General features: G+C 40.4%; 1 protein-coding gene across 2 annotated transcripts; it reads right to left on the reverse strand.

Annotated features, from left to right (window-relative positions):
• On the reverse strand, positions 5,839 to 18,866 carry DNAJA1 (DnaJ heat shock protein family (Hsp40) member A1). Of its 2 annotated transcripts, none has more exons than XM_021063987.1 (9): positions 18,217 to 18,383; positions 17,539 to 17,680; positions 17,204 to 17,381; positions 15,282 to 15,386; positions 14,355 to 14,582; positions 10,356 to 10,470; positions 8,814 to 8,929; positions 8,303 to 8,403; positions 5,839 to 7,386 (listed from the first exon to the last, which is right to left on the reverse strand). In XM_021063987.1, the coding sequence occupies exons 2-9, from the start codon at positions 17,668 to 17,670 to the stop codon at positions 7,168 to 7,170; spliced, it is 1,194 nt and encodes a 397-aa protein (XP_020919646.1). In that variant the 5' UTR covers positions 17,671 to 17,680; positions 18,217 to 18,383; the 3' UTR covers positions 5,839 to 7,167.

Genomic DNA, 19,207 nt, shown 5'->3' on the forward strand with positions numbered 1-19,207 from the left:
AGTCTTTTTTTGCTATGTGCATCATTGCCAGTTACCTAAAGAAAAAACTTTTTTTTTTTTTCTTTTTTAGGGTTGCACCCAAGGCATGTAGAAGTTCCCAGGCTAGGGGTCAAATTGGAGCTACAGCCGCCGGCCTGTGCCACAGCCACAGCAATGCCAGATCCGAACTGTATCTGTGACCTGCACCACAGCTCATGGCAGTGCCGAATCCTCAACCCACTGAGTGAGGCCAGCCAGGGATTGAACCTGCATCCTTGTGGATCCTAGTCAGATTCATTTCCGCTGCGCCACAACGGGAACTCCAAGAAAAAACATTTTAAGCCAACAAAACTGTTGAAGATATTTTGCATGTGGGTGTCTCTTTTCTTCTTCAACTAAAGGTGTGTGGAGCACCTACGTTGATATGTGAAGGTACTGTGCTAGGTACTATTTCAAAAAGAGCTTATTTGTTTGTGTAGTGTTTTATCCCCCCTTTAAGTTTTCCAGTTACTAAGATACAAACTAGTGGGGGAAGGTTTGCAGTCTTTTGATTGTTACTTAAAATACTGTGCCTAGTAATGCTCAGTATTGACTGAATAGTCTTAGCAGCACTGATTCCGGCCATAGTCCCCCAATTTTTTGTCCTTTTGTCACAAAACCTGCAGTCTTTCTACAGTTTTTTTTTTTTTTTTTTTGGTTTAACACATGACCTTATGGTGAATTGGTATTTGTGAGATGCATACTTTGTGCCAAGGCTCATGGAGAGCAAGAATCTAGTTAGCACATGTACACTTATTCCTTCTAGGGATTTGTAGCTATTACCTCTTCTGCTCTTGCATCTAATGCTGAGGATGGTTCAAAAGGACAGATGGGAAAAATTAGTTAACAGAATTAATTGAAATAGTGGGATAAGAGAAAATCTGGAGTTTGGGGTTTTGATAGTAAGAGGGGTATTATCCAGACGTACTGGATTAGGAAAATCTTCCTAGAGGGGCTGACCGTAAAAGGACCGTTGGGAGCTGAAGATAGAGGGCTTTGGTGATCTAAATTAGAGCTTTTCCAGGCACTGGAGTATGGGGTAGCTACAAAGCATGTGCTGGACAGATGGTAGTGTCTGGGGAGACCTGGCAAGAGGGGAGGCCTGGATGGGGGTCATTAAGTATATTTCTTCCTCCCTCCATTCCTTCCTTTTCTCTCTTTTTGAAGTACAGTTGATTCACTTCAACTTGTGTTAACGGTGTGTAACAAAGTGATTCAGTTTCATACACACACATACACATTCTTTGTAAATATTCTTTTCCATTATGGTTTATCACGGGATATTGATTATAGTTCCCTGTACTAAATAGTAGGGCTTTGTTGCTTGTGCATTCCTGTATGTCATAGTTTGTATCTGCTAACTCCCAGCCCCTATCCCTCCCCCACCTGCCTACCCCTTGGCAGCCACAAATCTGGTGTCTGTGAGTCTGTTTCTGTTTTGTAGATGGGTTTGTGTTCTATCTTAGATTCATATGTAAGTGATATATGTATTTGTCTTTATCTGGCTTCACTTAGTACGATCATCTCTAGTTCCATCTATGTTGCTGCAAATGGCATTATTTTCTTTTTCATGTCAGAGTAGTTAATATTGCATTGTATGTATGTTCCACATTATTTTTATTCATTCATTTTGGACACATACATTGTTTTGGCTATTGTGAATATTGTTATGAATATGTGGGTGCATGTATCTTTTTGAATTATAGTTTTATCCAGATATATGCCCAAAAGTGGGATTGCTGGATCATATGGTAATTTTTTTTTTCTTTTTAGTGCCTCACCTGTGGCACATGGAAGTTCCTGGACTAGGGGTCAAATTGGAACTGCAGCTGCTGGCTTTTGCCACAGCCACAGCAACACTGGAGCTGAGCTACATTTGTGACCTGCACTGCAGTTTGTGGTATTGCTGGACCCTTAACCCACTGAATGAGGCCAGGGATGGAATTTGCATTCTCACAGAGGCGAGTCCTTAATCTGCTGAGCCACATTGAGAACTCCTGTTTTTAGTTTTTAAAGGAAATTCAGTGCTGTGGTGGCTGCACTAACATTACCACCAACAGGAGGATTCCCTTTGCTCCACACCTTCTCTAGCATTTATTTGTAGACTTTAATGACCAGTGTGAGGTGTTGCCTCATTGTCATTTTGATTTGCATTTCTGTAATAAATAGTGACGTTGCACTTCTTTTCATGTGCTTGTGGTCATCTGTATATTTTCTTTGGAAAAATGTCTTTAGTTCTTGTGCCCATTTTTCAATTGGTTGTTTTCAATTGGGTTGTTTTTTTGTTGAGTTGTGTGAGCTGTTTGTGTATTTTGAAAATTAAGCCCTTGTAGGTTTGCATAATTTCCAAGTATTTTCTCTTATTACATAGCTTGTCTGTTTGTTTATAGTCTCCTTTGTTGGGCAAAACCTTTTAAGTTTAATTAGGTCTCATTTGTTTTTATTTCCATTGCTTTGGGAGACTGACCTTAGAAGACATGTGTCCGGGTTTATGTCAGAGAATGTTTTGCCTATGTTCCTATGTTCATGGTGTTTTATGGACATAAACAAAGTCTTATGCTTAAGCCTTTCAGCCATTTGAATTTGTGTGTGGTGGAAGGGTGTGTTCTAAATTAATTGATTTACATGCAGCTGTCCAACTTTCCCAACAGCACTTCCTGAAGAGACTTTTTCTCATTGTATGTTCTTGCCTCTTTGTTGAAGATAATCAACTATAAATGTTTGGGTTTATTTCCAGACTCTAGTCTGTTCCAGTGATCCATATGTCTTTGTGCCAGTACCACACTGTTTTCATTATTGTGGCTTTGCAGTATTGCCTTAAATCTGGGAGGGTTATACCTCCCAGTTTCTTTTTCCTCAGGATTGCTTGGCATTTCTGGGTCTTTCATGGTTCCATATAAATTTGTTCTAGTCCTGTGAAAAATGTCATTGGTAACTTGATATGAATATTAAATCTGTAGATTGCTTTGGGTATTATAGCCATTTTAACAGTATTAAGTGTTCCAATGCAAGAGCATGGGATATCTTTCCATTTCTTTGAATCATCTTTGATTTCCTTTATTAATGAATGTTTTATAGTTTTCGGCATATAAGCCTTTCACCTCCTGGGTGGGGCATATTCCGAAAAGGTTTTTTTGGGTTTTCAGTGTGATTTTGTCTTTTTGCCTTTTCTAGGGCTGCTCCCATGGCATATGGAGGTTCCCATCCTAGTGGTCTAATTGGAACTGTGCTGCCGGCCTATGCTAGAGCCATAGCAACACGGGATCTGAGCCATGTCTGTAACCTATACCATAGCTTACAGCAAGGCCAGGGATCAAACTGGAAACCTCATGGTTCCTAGTCGGATTTGTTAACCACTGAGCCACGACAGCAACTCCTTCAGTGTGGTTTTGTTGTTTTTTTTTTTTTTTTTTGCTTTCCATGGCTGCACCTGCAGCATATGGAGATTCTCAGGCTAGGGGTCTAATCCGAGGTACAGCTGCCAGCTTTAGCCACAGCCACGCCAGATCCTTAACCCAGTGCGCAAGGCCAGGGATCAAACCTTGGTTCCTAGTTGGATTTGTTTCCCCTGCACCAGGACAGGAACTCCTACAAGGTACTGTTTTTTTATACCCCCCTGATATTTCATTGTTAGTGTAAAGAAATGCAATTGATTTCTGTATGTTAGTTATATCATTACTTTGTTGAATTCGTTTTTATCAGTCCTGATAATTTTTGTGTGGTGTCTTTAGGGTTTTTTATACATAGTATCATGTCTCTGCACATACTTACTTCTTTCCTTCCAATTTGGATACCTTTTATTTTTTATCTGATTGCTGTGGCTAGGACTTCAATACTATGTTGCATAGAAGTGGTGAGAGTGGGCATCCTTGTTCAGATTTTAGCAGGAAGGTTTACAGGTTTTCATTGTTAAGTATTATATTGGCCATGGGTGTGTCATAAATAGCTTTTATTACATTGAGATATGTTCCTTTTATAGCCACTTTGGTAAGGGTTATCATGAATGGATGTTGAATTCTGTCAAATGCAGTGGTTCTAAAGATCATCTGGTAATCTGTTTGAAAGGTAAGTTTCTCAGGTTGGATCTCAGACTTTGAGAATCAAAGCGTTGCAGTGGGGCTCAGCAAGCTCACTCAAATTTGAGAACAAGTAGCCCTCAGGGCATTTTCATCATTTATAAGGTGGGTGTTTTAATGCTTGTTCTATCAATCTCAGCAGGCTATTGAGATAACCAAATAAAGTGATAAAGGTAAAAGACTTCAGAAACCCTTGAAAGAGCATCTTTATTGCTGTAACTTGCTAACATTTTCCATTCACTGTGCTCAGTAGAGCCTATGCTTCATTTTCCCACATTATTTCAAAACAGGAAATTACCACGTCAAAGCTGGGAGGCTTCCTGAGCCTGAAACTTGCAATAGCAAGGGCTGCCATTATTGTTCTGGGTGATTAATACACCCATGGTGGTAGTATAGAACCTTGGCTCTATGTATCCTGTTACCTAGGCTACACCCAGCTCAATTACATCAAAATCCCCCAGAGGATGAGATTCAAATCATGGTTTTTTTTTTTTTTTTTTTTTTGTCTTTTTGTCCTTTTAGGGTCACACCTGTGGCATATGAAGGGTCCCAGGTTGAATCCAAGCTGTAGCCGCCAGCCTACACCACAGCCACAGTATTGCCAAATCCGAGCCGCCTCTGTGACCTACATACACCACAGCTCACGGGAATGCTGGATCCTTAACCCACTGAGCGAGGCCAGGGATCCAACCTGCAACCTCATGGTTCCTAGTCGGATTTGTTTCTGCCGCACCACGACAGAAACTCCATCTTCTAGTGATTTACATTTTAAGGATTTTTCCCCCCTGTGGTGAAACAAAAGTAAATCTCTCATCCATTTTTAAGTGTACAGTTCAGTTGCATTAACTATATTGTGTAACCACTATGTTTTAAAAACTTTTGCTCACCTGAGGTAATTAAGCATGCAGTAACTTTCTGTTCCTCTTTCCCCTGGCCCTTCAAATATCTGCCTCCTGGAGTTCCTGTTGTGGCTTGGCTGTAAACAAGTCTGATCAGTATCCATGAGGCCGTAGGTTTGTTCCCTGGCCTCACTGTCAAGGATCCGGTGTTGCCATGACCTGAGGTGTATGTTGCAGAGGTGGCTCAGATCTGCTGTGGCTGTGGTATATAGACCTGCTGCTCTGATTTGACCCCTAACTTGGGAACCTCCATAGCCCCAGGTGTGGTCCTAAAATACCTAAAAAACAAATATCTGCCTCCATGAATTTGTCTAGATATTTCATGAAAGTCCTTTCCTATCACATTTTATCCATCTGTTAGACACATAGGTTGTTTCTTCTTCGGCTGCTGTGAATTATGAAATAACATTGGCACACAGTTCTCTTGAGTCAAGGAATGGAATTACTGGGTCATATGGTGAATTCATGTTTGGCTTTTGAGGAGCTGCCCAATATCTGTGATTCACTGTATTTCCCTTCTGACAATACTGGAAGCATCATGTTAGAGATTTTTGTAATTTTTAAAATGCCTTAGAACATTTATAAATATAGGTTTATTGATTTTTTTTTTTTTGGCTAATATATATGCAGTGAAAACTAAGCCATTATTTTCAGTATTTTGATTGGTTTTCTTTACTGAACACCTGCTTTTTTATCCAAATATAAGGGTAGCTGGCCACTAAAAAAAGACAATCCCCCAATAATAGGAGGTGAGGCTGTCAATTAAGAATATCACTATGACAAGAATCCCGAACGTTTTGGGAAATACTTTATACCAAGTTTCAGTCTTTTTTTTTTTTTTTTTTCCCTCCAACTCAAGTGTTCTAAGTTGTGGGTTACTTCCAAGTTAGAAATGTTTAAGCCTCCTGATATGGGAGATAACAGAACCAGAGCAGAATTAATAAGCAGAAAGCCCTCATATTCTCACTTGCAGTGTTAAGATACTTAAGCCCCTCCACTTTCGCTCCTCACCCTTGCTTAATATAAACATTAACTACGGTTATATAGTGTTTTTGTATTACTCATTTTAACTAGTTAAATGAATAATCTTAATTAGTACAAAAGCAATGCTTTAACCTGGGGGAAAAAAAAGGCCTGTGGTGACACATTGGACATGCTTTATAATCAGTGTATTAAGGAAACAGTCATACATTTCAAGAATTGCTTAAATTCTGATATCCAGATTTAAGCTTGTGAACATGACTTTAAACATACAGTTAATTAAAGCTATTCATCATAATTTGCTATACTACCAACATTAAATTACAGTTACTTTGGAGCGTAAGTTAAATGGTTTAAAGTAAGCCTATAACATGCCTGCAAAACACCTTCCTATCCTGATACATGCAAATTACTTCTCCATGTTAAGGTCTCACCACTAACTTCTAAATTATCCTGCTCCAGAGAAGTCACTACTCTAATGCTTACCGTGCTCCAAAGAGGGAAAAAAAATGTTTAATCAGGACCAATAGTTATATTTAAAAAAAGATGGCACAGCAAAAGGGAATGCAATTCTACAAGTGCAAAGCCCTCAAGCAGCATGTTAATGATAAACCCCTTCTTTAGAAAGGTATCATTTCTATCACTATCACCAGAGGCTAAATTAAATTATATATATAGCATGCCATCTTCAAGTAACAGTTGAGGCAATAGAATAATAAATGCAGAAGCATCACAATGAATCCCAACTGAATACAACTATACAGACCAACACTTCTACAAATTAAGTTCTTTGCCTGATTGCCAGTTAAATACAGTTTTAACTTCATAGCTTAACAATTAAGGGTCATACACTGAAGTCAATACATACACACCTGGCATTTCAGTCTAAGCTATTCCATGTACATAGCTGAAATCAATTACAAGGTATGGCCTAACAAATGGTAGGGGAATTGTTTTTTTTAAAGTAGTTTTTTACAGGTATTAAACTTTTCTTGCACACTGAAGTCACCATACATACAGGGCAAAGTCAGAGCTTTTATATTTGAGTTTATTCTTCATTTAACTTTTAAAACACTACTATAGTTGAATATTAAAACAATACCAAGTAGTGAGCATATTATGATTATAGTCCTTCACTCAATCACTACTGCAGCAAATAAAATGCCAGCAGTAAGCGTTATTCACTGGCCCCATTAAGAGGTCTGACACTGAACACCACCCCGAGGATGATGTTCATCATCCTCATATGCTTCTCCATTGTAATGGCGTCGTCTCTCCTGATTTGGATCAAAGTCCACTAGTTCTACCTGGTCCATTTCATCAGTCTCTTCTACTTCCTTCCTCTCAGGTAGGAGTTTTTCCAGCAAAGAGAGTTTATCAGGGGAGAGAAAACCATTCTCAGGAAAGTTCACCTGTAAGGAAAAAACTCCCACTGTAAGTTCAATTGATTTACTTCATCCTTAGCTCCTTAGACAAATTACCACTGACCCATTTTCCCCCTCCCTCAAACACATGTAACCACATAGTATTCTGGTAAACCTGCCAATCCCAGGTTAGAATACACATTCTATAAAGGCATATATCACCTAGTACTCTGAAATCAAGTTCAAGGCATACATGAAGTCTTAAAAAAAAAAAAAAAACCCTAGTAAGACTGCACTATAATAATCACTGTTCTATGCAGCAAGTACTTTATTTTTCTTTTTGCTTTTTCTAGGGCTGCTCCCGTGGCATATGGAGGTTCCCAAGCTAGGGGTTGAATCAGAGCTACAGCTGCTAGCCTACACCACAGCCAAAGCAACTCAGGATCTGAGCCGCATCTGCAACCTACACCACAGCTCACAGCAACACCAGATAACCCACTGACAAGGCCAGGGATCGAACCCGCAACCTCATGGTTCCTAGTCGGATTCGTTAACCACTGAGCCACAACGGGAACTCCCAAAGATGTTTTTAATAAATGTTAATAAACGTTAAATGGTTCTGAGGGCACAAAATTTTAGATTGAGGGAATGGCTTTAAGAACCATTCTATTAATAGCATTACAGTATTTTGACAAAAATTTGAATTCTATTTCCTTTCATTAGTAAAATACCCACCACTTGCCACACACCCCCCCTTCCTCTGCCAGTCTTTCAATAGCCAATAATGAGGCCAACAAACCCAATTCCAACTTTTTAACAAAGAATGCTCAAAAGGACATAAGTACTGTTAGATCTGGGAAAAGAATATACATTTTATGATTCTGATCATTCAGAAACTGTAACTGCTAACAAATTTTAATAAACTAGTCATTCTCAAACATTCCTAGAGTACTTTATAGCTTACCTTAAATTCAATAATTAGGCGACCCTTTTCATATGGTCTACGATAAATTGGCATGCCTTCATTTAGCACACACTTGATATCTCCATGCTTGACAATCTGACCTAAAAACAATGAAACCAAATACCTCAAATATAGTCACACTTTTTTTGGGCTGCCCTGATACATACGGAGTTTACCAGGCCAGGGATCAGCTCCAAGCCACAGTTGTGACCTGTGCATCCGGCACAGAGACACCACTGATCCTGCTTGCAGCATAGTCATGCTCCTAGTCACACTTTTATGACGCAGAGAAAATAAACAGAAATGTCCTAGCTCACTGACAAGTAAATTTATGGGAAACAATCCTGATACCTTTTGTTTTTGGATCTTCTAGGGGCTTCCAAGACAGCCAAGAATGCATGATTTCAGCTCAAGGATGCCTATGTACTCAGCAGCTTTTCTATGCCTATATAGTTACCAGCAGACTATGAAAACACTAGAATAGAAAGACAAGCTTATCTAGTTACCATACCTGGATGAGAAGTGATGACTATGGTTCGGTTGTCAAGAGTAGATATCGGCTTTTGGAAGCCACACAATGCCTCAACCAGCTGTATGTCCATACACATAAAAAGGTCTTCTCCTCGTCTGTACAATATAAATATGGCATATACTTATATCTTTCAAATCGCTAATGATTACAAGCACCAAAGCAAGAAACTGTTTTAAGATGCCCTTTCTTTCTGATTCTTGAAACAGAGCTGAGAACTGGGAACAGCAAATACATAGAACCTGCCAGCACTGTGTCCTCAACAAGGCTTCAGATCCCCATCCCTTCCCCGCACAGTCTAGGTGGAGAAACACACCGAAGGCTGGATTCCAGATAATTTAGAGTCTGAATTAAATTATGGGGATATGGCCAATTTCATAGGACAATGAGAATTTCTTTGTTGATATACATGAATTAGGGAATACAGTGCCTGGCACATTATGAACACAATCTTTTATATTTGATAACAGCCCACTGCCTCCTCATGCTTGCTTTCTTTTCCCATTCATACTAGTAATTTTTTTCATCAAGCAGAATACTTTCCAGAAATAATCTTGAGGATTCACCTCAAATGACAGAATCAAAATCCTAAGCTTGATGGCATTTTCCATGATTGTTCCATAATTCAAAACCTGTTCCTTACATGTCATTCCCAACAGACTTACTGGAACCCAATTCCAGATGTTTTTAAAATTAGCCATGGATTTATTATTTAACACATTCACTGTTAACCAATCTTCCTTGTGCTTCACTATAAGTTCATAAACAAAATTAAGTATTTCACATAACAGACCTGAATTAACTTTTTTATACAGAATATTTTAAACATTTTTTTTAAATATAAAAAAAGAAACCCAGGATTGAAGAAAGTGAAACTCAGGATTTAAGAAATTGGTGAAAGCTTTAGGGCACTTACTTCAAAACTAACTGCTTAATACAAATATTGGTGACAGCTTTATCTAGGGGATGTTTCCCCAATCCACCTGTTTATACTCATATAAAACATCTCCTGGGAGTTCCCATTGTGGCTCAGTGGTAATAAATCCAACTAGGACCCATTGAGGATGTGAGTTCAATTCCTGGCCTTGCTCAGTAGGTTAAGGATCTGGCACTGCTCTGAGCTGAGACAGAGATCGCAGACATGGCTCAGATCCCATGTGATGTAGGCTGGCAGCTGCGGCTCTGATTCTGCTCCTAGCATGGGAACTTACATATGCCACAGGTGCAGCCCTAAAAAGAAAAAAATAACTCCTAATTGATCCTTCAAAATCCAGATTAGGCAACAATTAACCCAAATTTAGACCAAAAAAACTTAAAATCTGACTCTCTGTTAAGACAAACATAAATGATTAACAATCTTTTGGAGAGGACAACACTACATAGACTAACTCTCCTTCTATACTTTCCTAGGGTAGTTCCAAGAAATGGTTCTAAAAGTAGTGAAAAGCTCATTTAAATAAGAAAAATGAAGGAACCCCTCTCACCCCCCAAGTATCACTTTGAGTATTTGATAAAAGTTTTTACCGAGTAAAAACGGCATGGTCCTTCTGATCTAAAACAATGATAATGTCTCCTGGCTCCAGTCCTGGTTCTTGGTCTCCCTCACCATGGAATGTTATCTTCTGGCCATCTTTCATGCCTAAAAACAAAAAGCTAATTTTACACTCTTAACATCCAAGGTCAGAATCTCCATCTACAAGAAATACAGATGCATGTTTGTGTGTACATGAAGAAATTGTTCAAGTCCATATGGATGCTAAAGTTTTGGAGAATTTACCAAAAATACCCCCAGTCCTACTTCTTACTGAAGAAAACTCTCATAGTGGAGAACACAAATTCTAGAGGCAAACAAGCAAATCAGGCTTCAAATCTCAGAGCTATTTACCAGTAGGCTGGATTACCCTGGGGAAGCAAGTTGCTTAACTTCCTAAGCATCAACTTTCCCACAGAGACCTACCTACCTCTCCATTAGAGCTCTTGTGAGGACTAAAAAAAGAGGTCTACACTGTCACCAAATCAGTGGTAAACATCATAACCATAAATGTTTCAATTATTTCATCACTTTAAAAAAACTTAGTCAAATTATTTCTATCAAGTCTACAGAAGCCTAAGTCAGACTCCCCCCCCTTACTGTATTAGCAATGTTTACATATAGGAAAGCAATATATAAAACTTAAAAAAATTAAAAGTCCATAATTGTTTTGTTAAATGATTTTTAGTCTTTTCTTAAAGAAAGGATAATTATGGCTTAACACTTTCAGACCATGTGGTTAGGGTCAAAATTACAGAGAAATGTTGGAGTTCCCTTTGTGGCTCAGCAGAAACGAATCTGACTAGTACCCATGAGGACCATGAAGACGAGGGTTCCAGCCCTGGCCTCGCTCAGTAGGTTAAGGATCTGGTATTGCCATTTCTGTGGTGTAGGCCAGCAGCTATTGCTCTGATTAGATCCCTAGCCTGGGAACCTCCATATACAGCAGGTGGGGCCCTAAAAAGGAAAAAAAAAAAAATTACGGAGAAATGTGGAATTCCCACTGTGACACAGTGGGTTAAGGATCTGGCATCCTCTGCAAGTGGCTCAGGTCACTGCTGAGGCATGGGTTTGATTCCTGGCCCAGTGGAGTGGGCAAAGGATCTGGTGTTGCTGTAGTGAGGTGCAGCTCTGACTCAGGTTCAATCCCTTGCCCAGGGAACTTTCATATACTGTGGGTGTGGCCAAAAGAAAAAAAGAGAAAAACCCCAGCAAAATTTTTCCAATAGGGCAAACATTTCTTAAACACCAATGTGTTTACTGAGATTACCTCTGGCTCATGTATCTTAGTTCACTAAGGATTCACTTAAGCTAACACCTCTTTAAACAGAACTCATGTTTGCAAGTCATTAGACTGCAGCAGTAGCTCCAGGATTCCTGAACCATTGAGCACTGAAATCACCCAACAAAAGCAACTTTGTTTTACTATTACAGGAAGTACTGAACTTATATAAAATAGTCAAAAGTACAAAGAATTCCTAAATATTCATCAATATACATCTAGTAATTATCAGCTCTTGACTAGTATTTCATGTTACATATACCTCCACCCACATTCCATGTATTTCGAGTCCAGACAGGCCAATTACCCCAAATACTTCAGTATATACCTCTAAAAAGATAGACTTAAACCAAAATACCAGTATTATGCACTGATGAAACTAAACAATCTATCTTTAATCACAAAGTAACTGTGTCTCACTATACTAGTGAAGCAATTGAACTCAACCAGTTTTGCTGGTTGTTCCATTAACATAAAGAGCACAGGCTAGTGCAGCGTTCATAAATGGCTTCACTTACTACTACTGCCTCCTGAATACATACTTTTGGTAGCAAGAAGGGAACTTTACTGGACAGGGAAAAATTCAAATCCTACTAAACATGGGCCAATTAAGGGGAGAAAAATGGAGGAAGGAGTTCCCTGGTGACCTAGCGGTTAAGGACTCCATGTTGTCACTGCTATGACTTGGGAATCCACATGCCCTAGGCATGGCTGAAATTAAAAAACATGGGGAGGGAAGTACCGTGATTCACATGGGGAGAAAACTATTGCAGAGACTTAAAGTAGATGTGTATACTGATAAGATGTTCATAAGTACAGTTCCATGTGAGTATGTACAATGTATTATTACTTTTATTTTTGTGTGGTTTTTAATTTTTCTGCTTTTTTTTTTCCTAGGGCTGCACCTGTGGCATGTGGGAGTTCACAGACCAGGGGTCAAATTGGAGCTGCAGCTGCAGCTATGGGCCTATACCACAGCCACAGCAATGCCAGATCCGAGCTGGGTCTCCAACCTACACCACAGCTCACAGAAACGCCAGACCTTAACCCACTAAGCAAGGCCAGGGATTGAACCTGTGTCTTCATGGATACTAGTCCAGTTTGTTACCCCGGAGCTACCACAGAAACTCTGTATGTTTCACTTTAAAATAACAAAGTCTCTGGGAGTTCCTGTTGTGGATCGATGGTTAACAAACATGACTATGACTAGGATCCGTAAGGATGTGGGTTCGATCCCTGGCTTTGCTTAGTAAGTCAAGGATCCAGCATTGCTGTGAGATGTGGTGTAGGTCACAGATGTGGCTCAGATTCTGTGTTGCTGTGGCTGAGGTGTAGGCTGGCAGCTGTAGCTCCAATTCGACCTGTAGCTTGAGAACTTCCATATATGCCGTGGGTGTGGCCCTGAAAATATAAAACACAAATAAATAAATAAATAAATAAAATAAAAATAAATAAAAAATAGCAAAGTCTGGAGTTCCTGTCATGGCTCAGTGGTTAACAAACCCAACTAGCATCCATGAGGATGCAGGTCTGATCCCTGGCCTTGATCACTGGGTTAAGATCTGGTGTTGCCACGAGCTGTGGTATAGGTCACAGAGGCAGCTCGGATTCTACATTGCTGTGGCTGTAGTATAGGCCAACAGCTGTAGCTCTGATTAGCCCCCTAGCCTGGGTCCCTCCATATGCCATGGGTACAGCCTAAAACCAAAAAAATAATAATAATAATGAAAAAATTTAAAAATATAAAAAAATAATATAGCAAAGTCTGGAGTTCCCACTGTGGCTCAGTGGTAACTAACCCAACTAGTACCCATGAGGATGCACATTAATTCCCTGGCCCCGCTTAATGGGTTAAGGATCTGGTGTTCTGGTGAGCTGCAGGAAAAGTCCCAGATGCAGCTTGCCACTGGCATGGCTGTGGTGTAGACTGTAAGCTGCAGCTTCAATTTGACTCCTGGCCTGGGAACTTCCGTATGCCACAGGTAAAGGCCCCCGAACCAATGAATAAAATAGCAAAGTCCGAATGAGCTAATCATGTTGATTTTTTTCAGAGTAGCATAATGTATTCTGGGGTTATACACATTTTAAGAATTTCTACAATGAGGAGTTTCCATTGTGGTGCAGTGGAAATGAATGTGACTAGGAACCATGAGGTTCCGGGTTTGATCCTGGCCTTGCTGGGTTAAGATCTGGCGTTGCTGTGAGCTGTGGTGTAGGTCACAGACACAGCTCAGATCCTGCGTTGCTGTGGCTGTGCTGTAGCTCCGATTTGACCCCTAGCCTGGGAACTGCCATATACCTCGGGTGCAGCCCTGAAAAGCAAAAAAAAAAAAAAAAAAAAAAGAGAGAGAGAGAGAGAAACTACAATGGAAAATAGACACTGATCTAATACATTTTAAAATATTTTTTACTAAATTAAAATTTAAAAATTGGCAAAATAAAATATCCTAATATTGAAAAGAAACTCTTAAGTTATATCCTGGAACCCAAAAGGCAGAAACTGATAACTTGTGTTTAACTTGTAAAAACCATTAGAAAGTAGTAATTATAACCTAAGTCCTCACAAATAAGTTAATAAATCAAAGTATATCACCTGTTCCTGACCCTATCAGCTCCCAAGGAACGAACCCCTATTAGGAAATAAAATATAATGCTAATAAATTTGACATAACACTCAAGAATTTAAAATAAGAAGTGGCTCACAACTCACCTTTGTCAATATGAACTTCTAGAATTTTCTTTTCTCGAACTATCTTCCTCCCATTGCAACTTTTACATCTATCTTTAGGACTGATCCGCTCCCCATGGCCCTGGCACTCCATGCACACAGACTGAATTTGCTGAACCATTCCAGGTCCTATTTGATGAATTCTTATTTGCATTCCAGTACCTCGGCAATTGGGACAGCATTCTACTGCTCCTTTCTTACCACCTCGGCCTAAATAGTTTAAAAAGAAATTGTTTATATTTAGTATCCAACACAGTGATGAATGTTTTAATGAGACAGTATCTAAACACTCTGCTTTGTTAATACTTTTAAGGTCTAATGGAATGCTGCCTTAAGAATCTACAATTCAGCCTTTTTATTTGATACAACATAGTCCCAAATGAGCTTCGGTTACCTATAGACATCTTGACTGCTATTTTCCCAAGGAACCATTTCAGAATTTTTAATTTTAAACATGTGCTTCCAAAGCACAATTCTTAAAGACTACTTTAACTGCGAGAACATTTTAAGACTTTATTCTCTTTAGAAAATCTATTTCAAACAAGTAACTTGTATTTACTTGAAAAAAGCTTAGAGGTTCAGAGCCAATAATTTGACAGCTCTGGACTTAAAAAGAGGACACTTTAAAATCATATGAAGCCACTGCAATGCCTCTGAAGTTCTAGAGAAGAAAGGAAGTACTCATCTCTGAACAATGTTGAGAAAAAGGGACACCAAATTAGATCCCACCTGTGTTCAAAATATACACATAAAAGTGTGATATTTTGCAAATATTTCTCTAGGAGGTAGGTTCGGGTGGTTTTCAGACTTGCATTCTCCAAGATCTAGGTAGTGCAGTATTTGTCAGTTTTTATATATCCAGAAAAGCTTTGGTCCCATTTCAGTTCTATTACAAGCATTAAGACATACCTTCACATTTGTCACAAATCACATTCTTCTGCAGAGCTAGTTTTCTTGTTGCACCATTATATAAATCTTCTAAAGTTACTGAGAGTTGATGCACAACATTTTTACCTAGAACAAAATATTACTCATTAAAAATCTAAGATACTGCATCTTTTTTTTTAATGCAATCAAAAACATTAACTATGAGTTCCTGTTGTGGCTCAGTGGAAAAGAATCTGACTAGTTTCCATGAGGATGTGAGTTCAATCCTGGCCTCGCTCAGTGGGATAAGGATCCTATGCTGCCTAGAGCTGTGGTGTAGGCTGCAATTGAGGCTCAGATCTGGCATGGCTGTGGCCAGCAGTGCAGGTCTAAATCAACCCCTAGCCTGGCAACTTCCATATGCCTCGGAGTGTGGCCCCAAAAAGCAGAAACAAAAAAAGGTCACTGATAAGCTTGATAAATCCTTAAAAAAAAAAAAAGTTAACTGCAAAATCAACTGAGAAAACCAATGTTACTTAAAACACAATTATTTGCCAATAAATCACCCCAACTGCTCTTCTGTCCCAACACATTCTATGACTCCTTCACTTACTATGGTATTTAGTGAAATTACATCATCCAAAAAGTCTTCACACACTAAGTTCCAAAAACTCATCAAGTTCAGCCAGGAAAGCTGATGTATTTATCCTGTCTCCATATAGGAGTATCGATCCAGAAATGCGCATTTACTGCTGAGCCAGCACTAACTGTTTAAAGGCTAGATTTCTCATTCTTTACCATAGTGCAGTCCAATAAAACTTTCTGCAGTGACGGAGATGTTTTATATCTTGTGCTATACAACAGTAGCCAGAAATCACACATGGTTGTAGAGCATATAAATATGGCTACTGCAGACTAAATAACTGAATTTTTATTTTTAAGATAATCTAAATTTGATGCAGCCAGTGGCTACAAAGGAGTGACATATCTCATCTAGGAATGAGAACTAGAAGATGGCGATCATATAAGGACAGAGGCTACAGAATGTACCTGCCAATGGTTAATAAGTTTCTAACTAGTGATTCTTCCTTCCACAAGGACTTTATCCACCATGAAATACTGCCTTACGTCTAAGTGGGAGAAATTCTCAAACTATCTGATCGACATGAAAAGTAAAGTACCATTACCTTCCTCTTCTAGACCCACCTTTGGCTTCTGTATCACAAATATAATTCTATGTGATTAATTCAGGCATGGTAACAGCTGCCCTTAATTCAGCTTTGTATGTTTCAGAATATAAGAAATAAAGCTTCTAAAATTTAAGGAAAACTTTCGAATTATCACACTTAAAAAATAACCTTTCATTGATCTAATACACACAAAGAAGAGTTTGCCAATCAATTGATTTTGACTGGAAATTGTTTTAAGGTAAGTTTCTTAATATGGCACGTATTTTAGTACAATACAACTGAAGGTAGATTAAACAGAGACCAAGCTTTTTGAAGGCAATGAACCTGTGTTCCAATCCAGACTCTGATGCTGGCTATATGTGACCCTGACAAATATTTAGGATTCTGAACTGTAACTCCCTTCGACTGGGTGTTATTCACTTTTGACTACATCCACTATTGGGGTTGAGGAGTAGGTGTGTAAGTTCTGAAAATCAAAACATATAAAAAGGGTTTTGAAAATTTTATGCTCCTGTAACTTTATTCATTTAATGCTTGACAACTTCAACAAAGTCCTATGTATCTGAAGAGCTTTAGAAACACTCATTTGTTAGCACCCTATTGGCTATTTTTAGTTTCATCCAAACTCATTTTAAAAAACTATCATAAAATGTTTACAGTCAGCTTGCAACATTACACTAACATGTGAACAAGCATTTAATAATATGTGAATTCTCAAGAATTCGCTTTAACCAAATTGGCTAATTTGCTATATGTGGACTAAGTCATTCTTACCTCTCCTTTCTCTCTGCATCCTTCCTCCTCCTCCAAAAAACATATCAAAGATATCCATGGGGGAGCCAAAACCACCACCTGCTCCACCTTCTTTAATTGCCTGTTCTCCTCCTTTATCATATAATTCCCTTTTCTTTGCATCAGAGAGCACTTCGTAAGCTTGAGAAATCTGTTTAAACTGTGTGAGAAAAAAGGGGATAAATTTCACCAAAAAAACTCAACTGTCACAAAGCACAGCCACTGTATTAGACATACTCAATTTCATGTTGTAATGGAAATACCATACACCTGGCAAGAACTACCCAGTTATGTTAAAGTGTGAGTATGGTACTCGCCTTCTCTCCTTCATTTGGATTCTTATCAGGGTGGTACTTCAAGGCCAGTTTCCTGTAAGCCTTTTTCAATTCTTCTTGGGTGGCATTGGGTTTGACCCCCAAAACATCATAGTAAGTGGTTTCTTTCACCATTTTCTACAGCCTGAAATAAAAAAGTTCAATTTTAACTACTTTCAACTGGTAGTTTTAATTAGTAAAAATCAAGAGTTTAGGCAAAGAAATTTGTTCTTTGCCAAATCTGATCATAAGAACATCACCTTCCCTAAATTTCACAGAGACGGTAACAAGTCCTTTGATAATTCAGCCATTAAATTCTAACAGACTAAATATAAGCTAATAATTATCAGGGAATAATTAAGAAACCTCCCATACTACTTTGTTCCCACTTTCCACCTGAAAACCTCCATCTCGATTCTTCCTGTCTCCCCTCCCCATTAATGACAGGGCAGTAAAGACAAGACGCACTAATAGGTTCAGTCCACTGTCATTATCATCTTTGGTAAATCTGATAAACCATACACTTCCTAGAAAAGACGTCTGGGCACAAGGCGGGGAGGAAGCTCCAGAAAGCAAGCTCCCCTCCCCCTCAATCCTGAGACTGTTTCTCAATCACAGGACCTACAGCTTCTCTGCTTTGAACGCCGAACCCCTCTTGCCCCACAAGCCAGCATAGCTTACATGTTCTTAGGTTTCCCCCTGCACTTAGCGCCGAGCGTTGGGCTTCCTTCCTTTCTTCCTCCGACTCAGGAGCGAAGGGGTGGGAGAAGCCCAACCCTCAACAAAGAGAAGGAGGGGAGACCGGAGATGCGAAAACCGCAGCCTCCGCCAAGCTCCTCCCGCAGCCCCTCGCCCCTGGCTCCTCCTGCGCGTGCGCGCAGAATCGCCCCCACCCCCACCCCACCCCCAGCGAGGGCGGGCGGAGGGAAACCCGGAGGCGGCAGATCCTTGGAGACCCCCGGCTAGATAGGCGAGGGGAAAGCTTCTGGAACGGTATCGGGCCCAGCCGTTGCGCACCAGCAAGGGCTGCCGGGACACCCCCATCAATTCTACAGAAAGGGAATCGAGGATACAGGAACCGACAGCCCCGCAGCCCACGCGGAGCCAACCGCCACTTGACCGCGGCTCCATCCCAGTTCCCGGAGCCGCTAATGGCGCAGGCCTGGGGACCAGAGGAAGCGTGAAAGCAGAAACTCACCGGTGAGCGGGCCGAGGCCGATGTGGGGGAGCGGGAAGGAGCGCGTTTCTGTGCGCAGCTCGGGCAGCCGCCGCTCCTCCGCCTCTCACCGAGCGTTCTGGAAAGTTCCGCCCGGCGCGCCGCAACCGTCGTCTTTTGTAGCCGAGTCGCGGCGCGTCACCCGCCGGAAGTCCCACCCCCTCCGGCTGCTGCCACCGCCCCGCGGTTACCTGGGCAACGGCGCGGGGGTGCTCGGAGTGGGAGGGACTCAGCTGAAGGGCCTTGTGGGGGTGGGCTCAAGACTGGGTTCCTGCAGCTCGTAGAACTTTCTGGATCCCCTTCCTCCACCCAGCGGGCCCTAAAGTCTGGAAGTCTTGGGCGGGAACAGGGATTTGCCCAGTAGCGCTGCGATTCCGTTCCGGGCCAACTCAGGATTCACAATCAGGAGAGCCGCCGCCACCGCCGCTTGCTAGAGCTCGGAGAGCTGGGGAACAG

This window comes from Sus scrofa, chromosome 10 (genome assembly GCF_000003025.6).
Source record: "Sus scrofa isolate TJ Tabasco breed Duroc chromosome 10, Sscrofa11.1, whole genome shotgun sequence".
In the NCBI taxonomy this organism is placed as follows: Eukaryota; Metazoa; Chordata; class Mammalia; order Artiodactyla; family Suidae; genus Sus; species Sus scrofa.

Excerpts from the sequence above, each read along its gene's own strand:
- DNAJA1 (XM_021063987.1), bottom strand. The coding sequence starts at position 17,670 with ATGGTGAAAGAAACCACTTACTATGATGTTTTGGGGGTCAAACCCAAT. Across the intron at positions 10,471-14,354 it reads AGAAGTTCATATTGACAAAG|GCATGAAAGATGGCCAGAAG; the intron begins GTGAGTTGTGAG and ends TTTTGTTTTTAG. Across the intron at positions 8,930-10,355 it reads GACCATGCCGTTTTTACTCG|ACGAGGAGAAGACCTTTTTA; the intron begins GTAAAAACTTTT and ends TATATTGTACAG.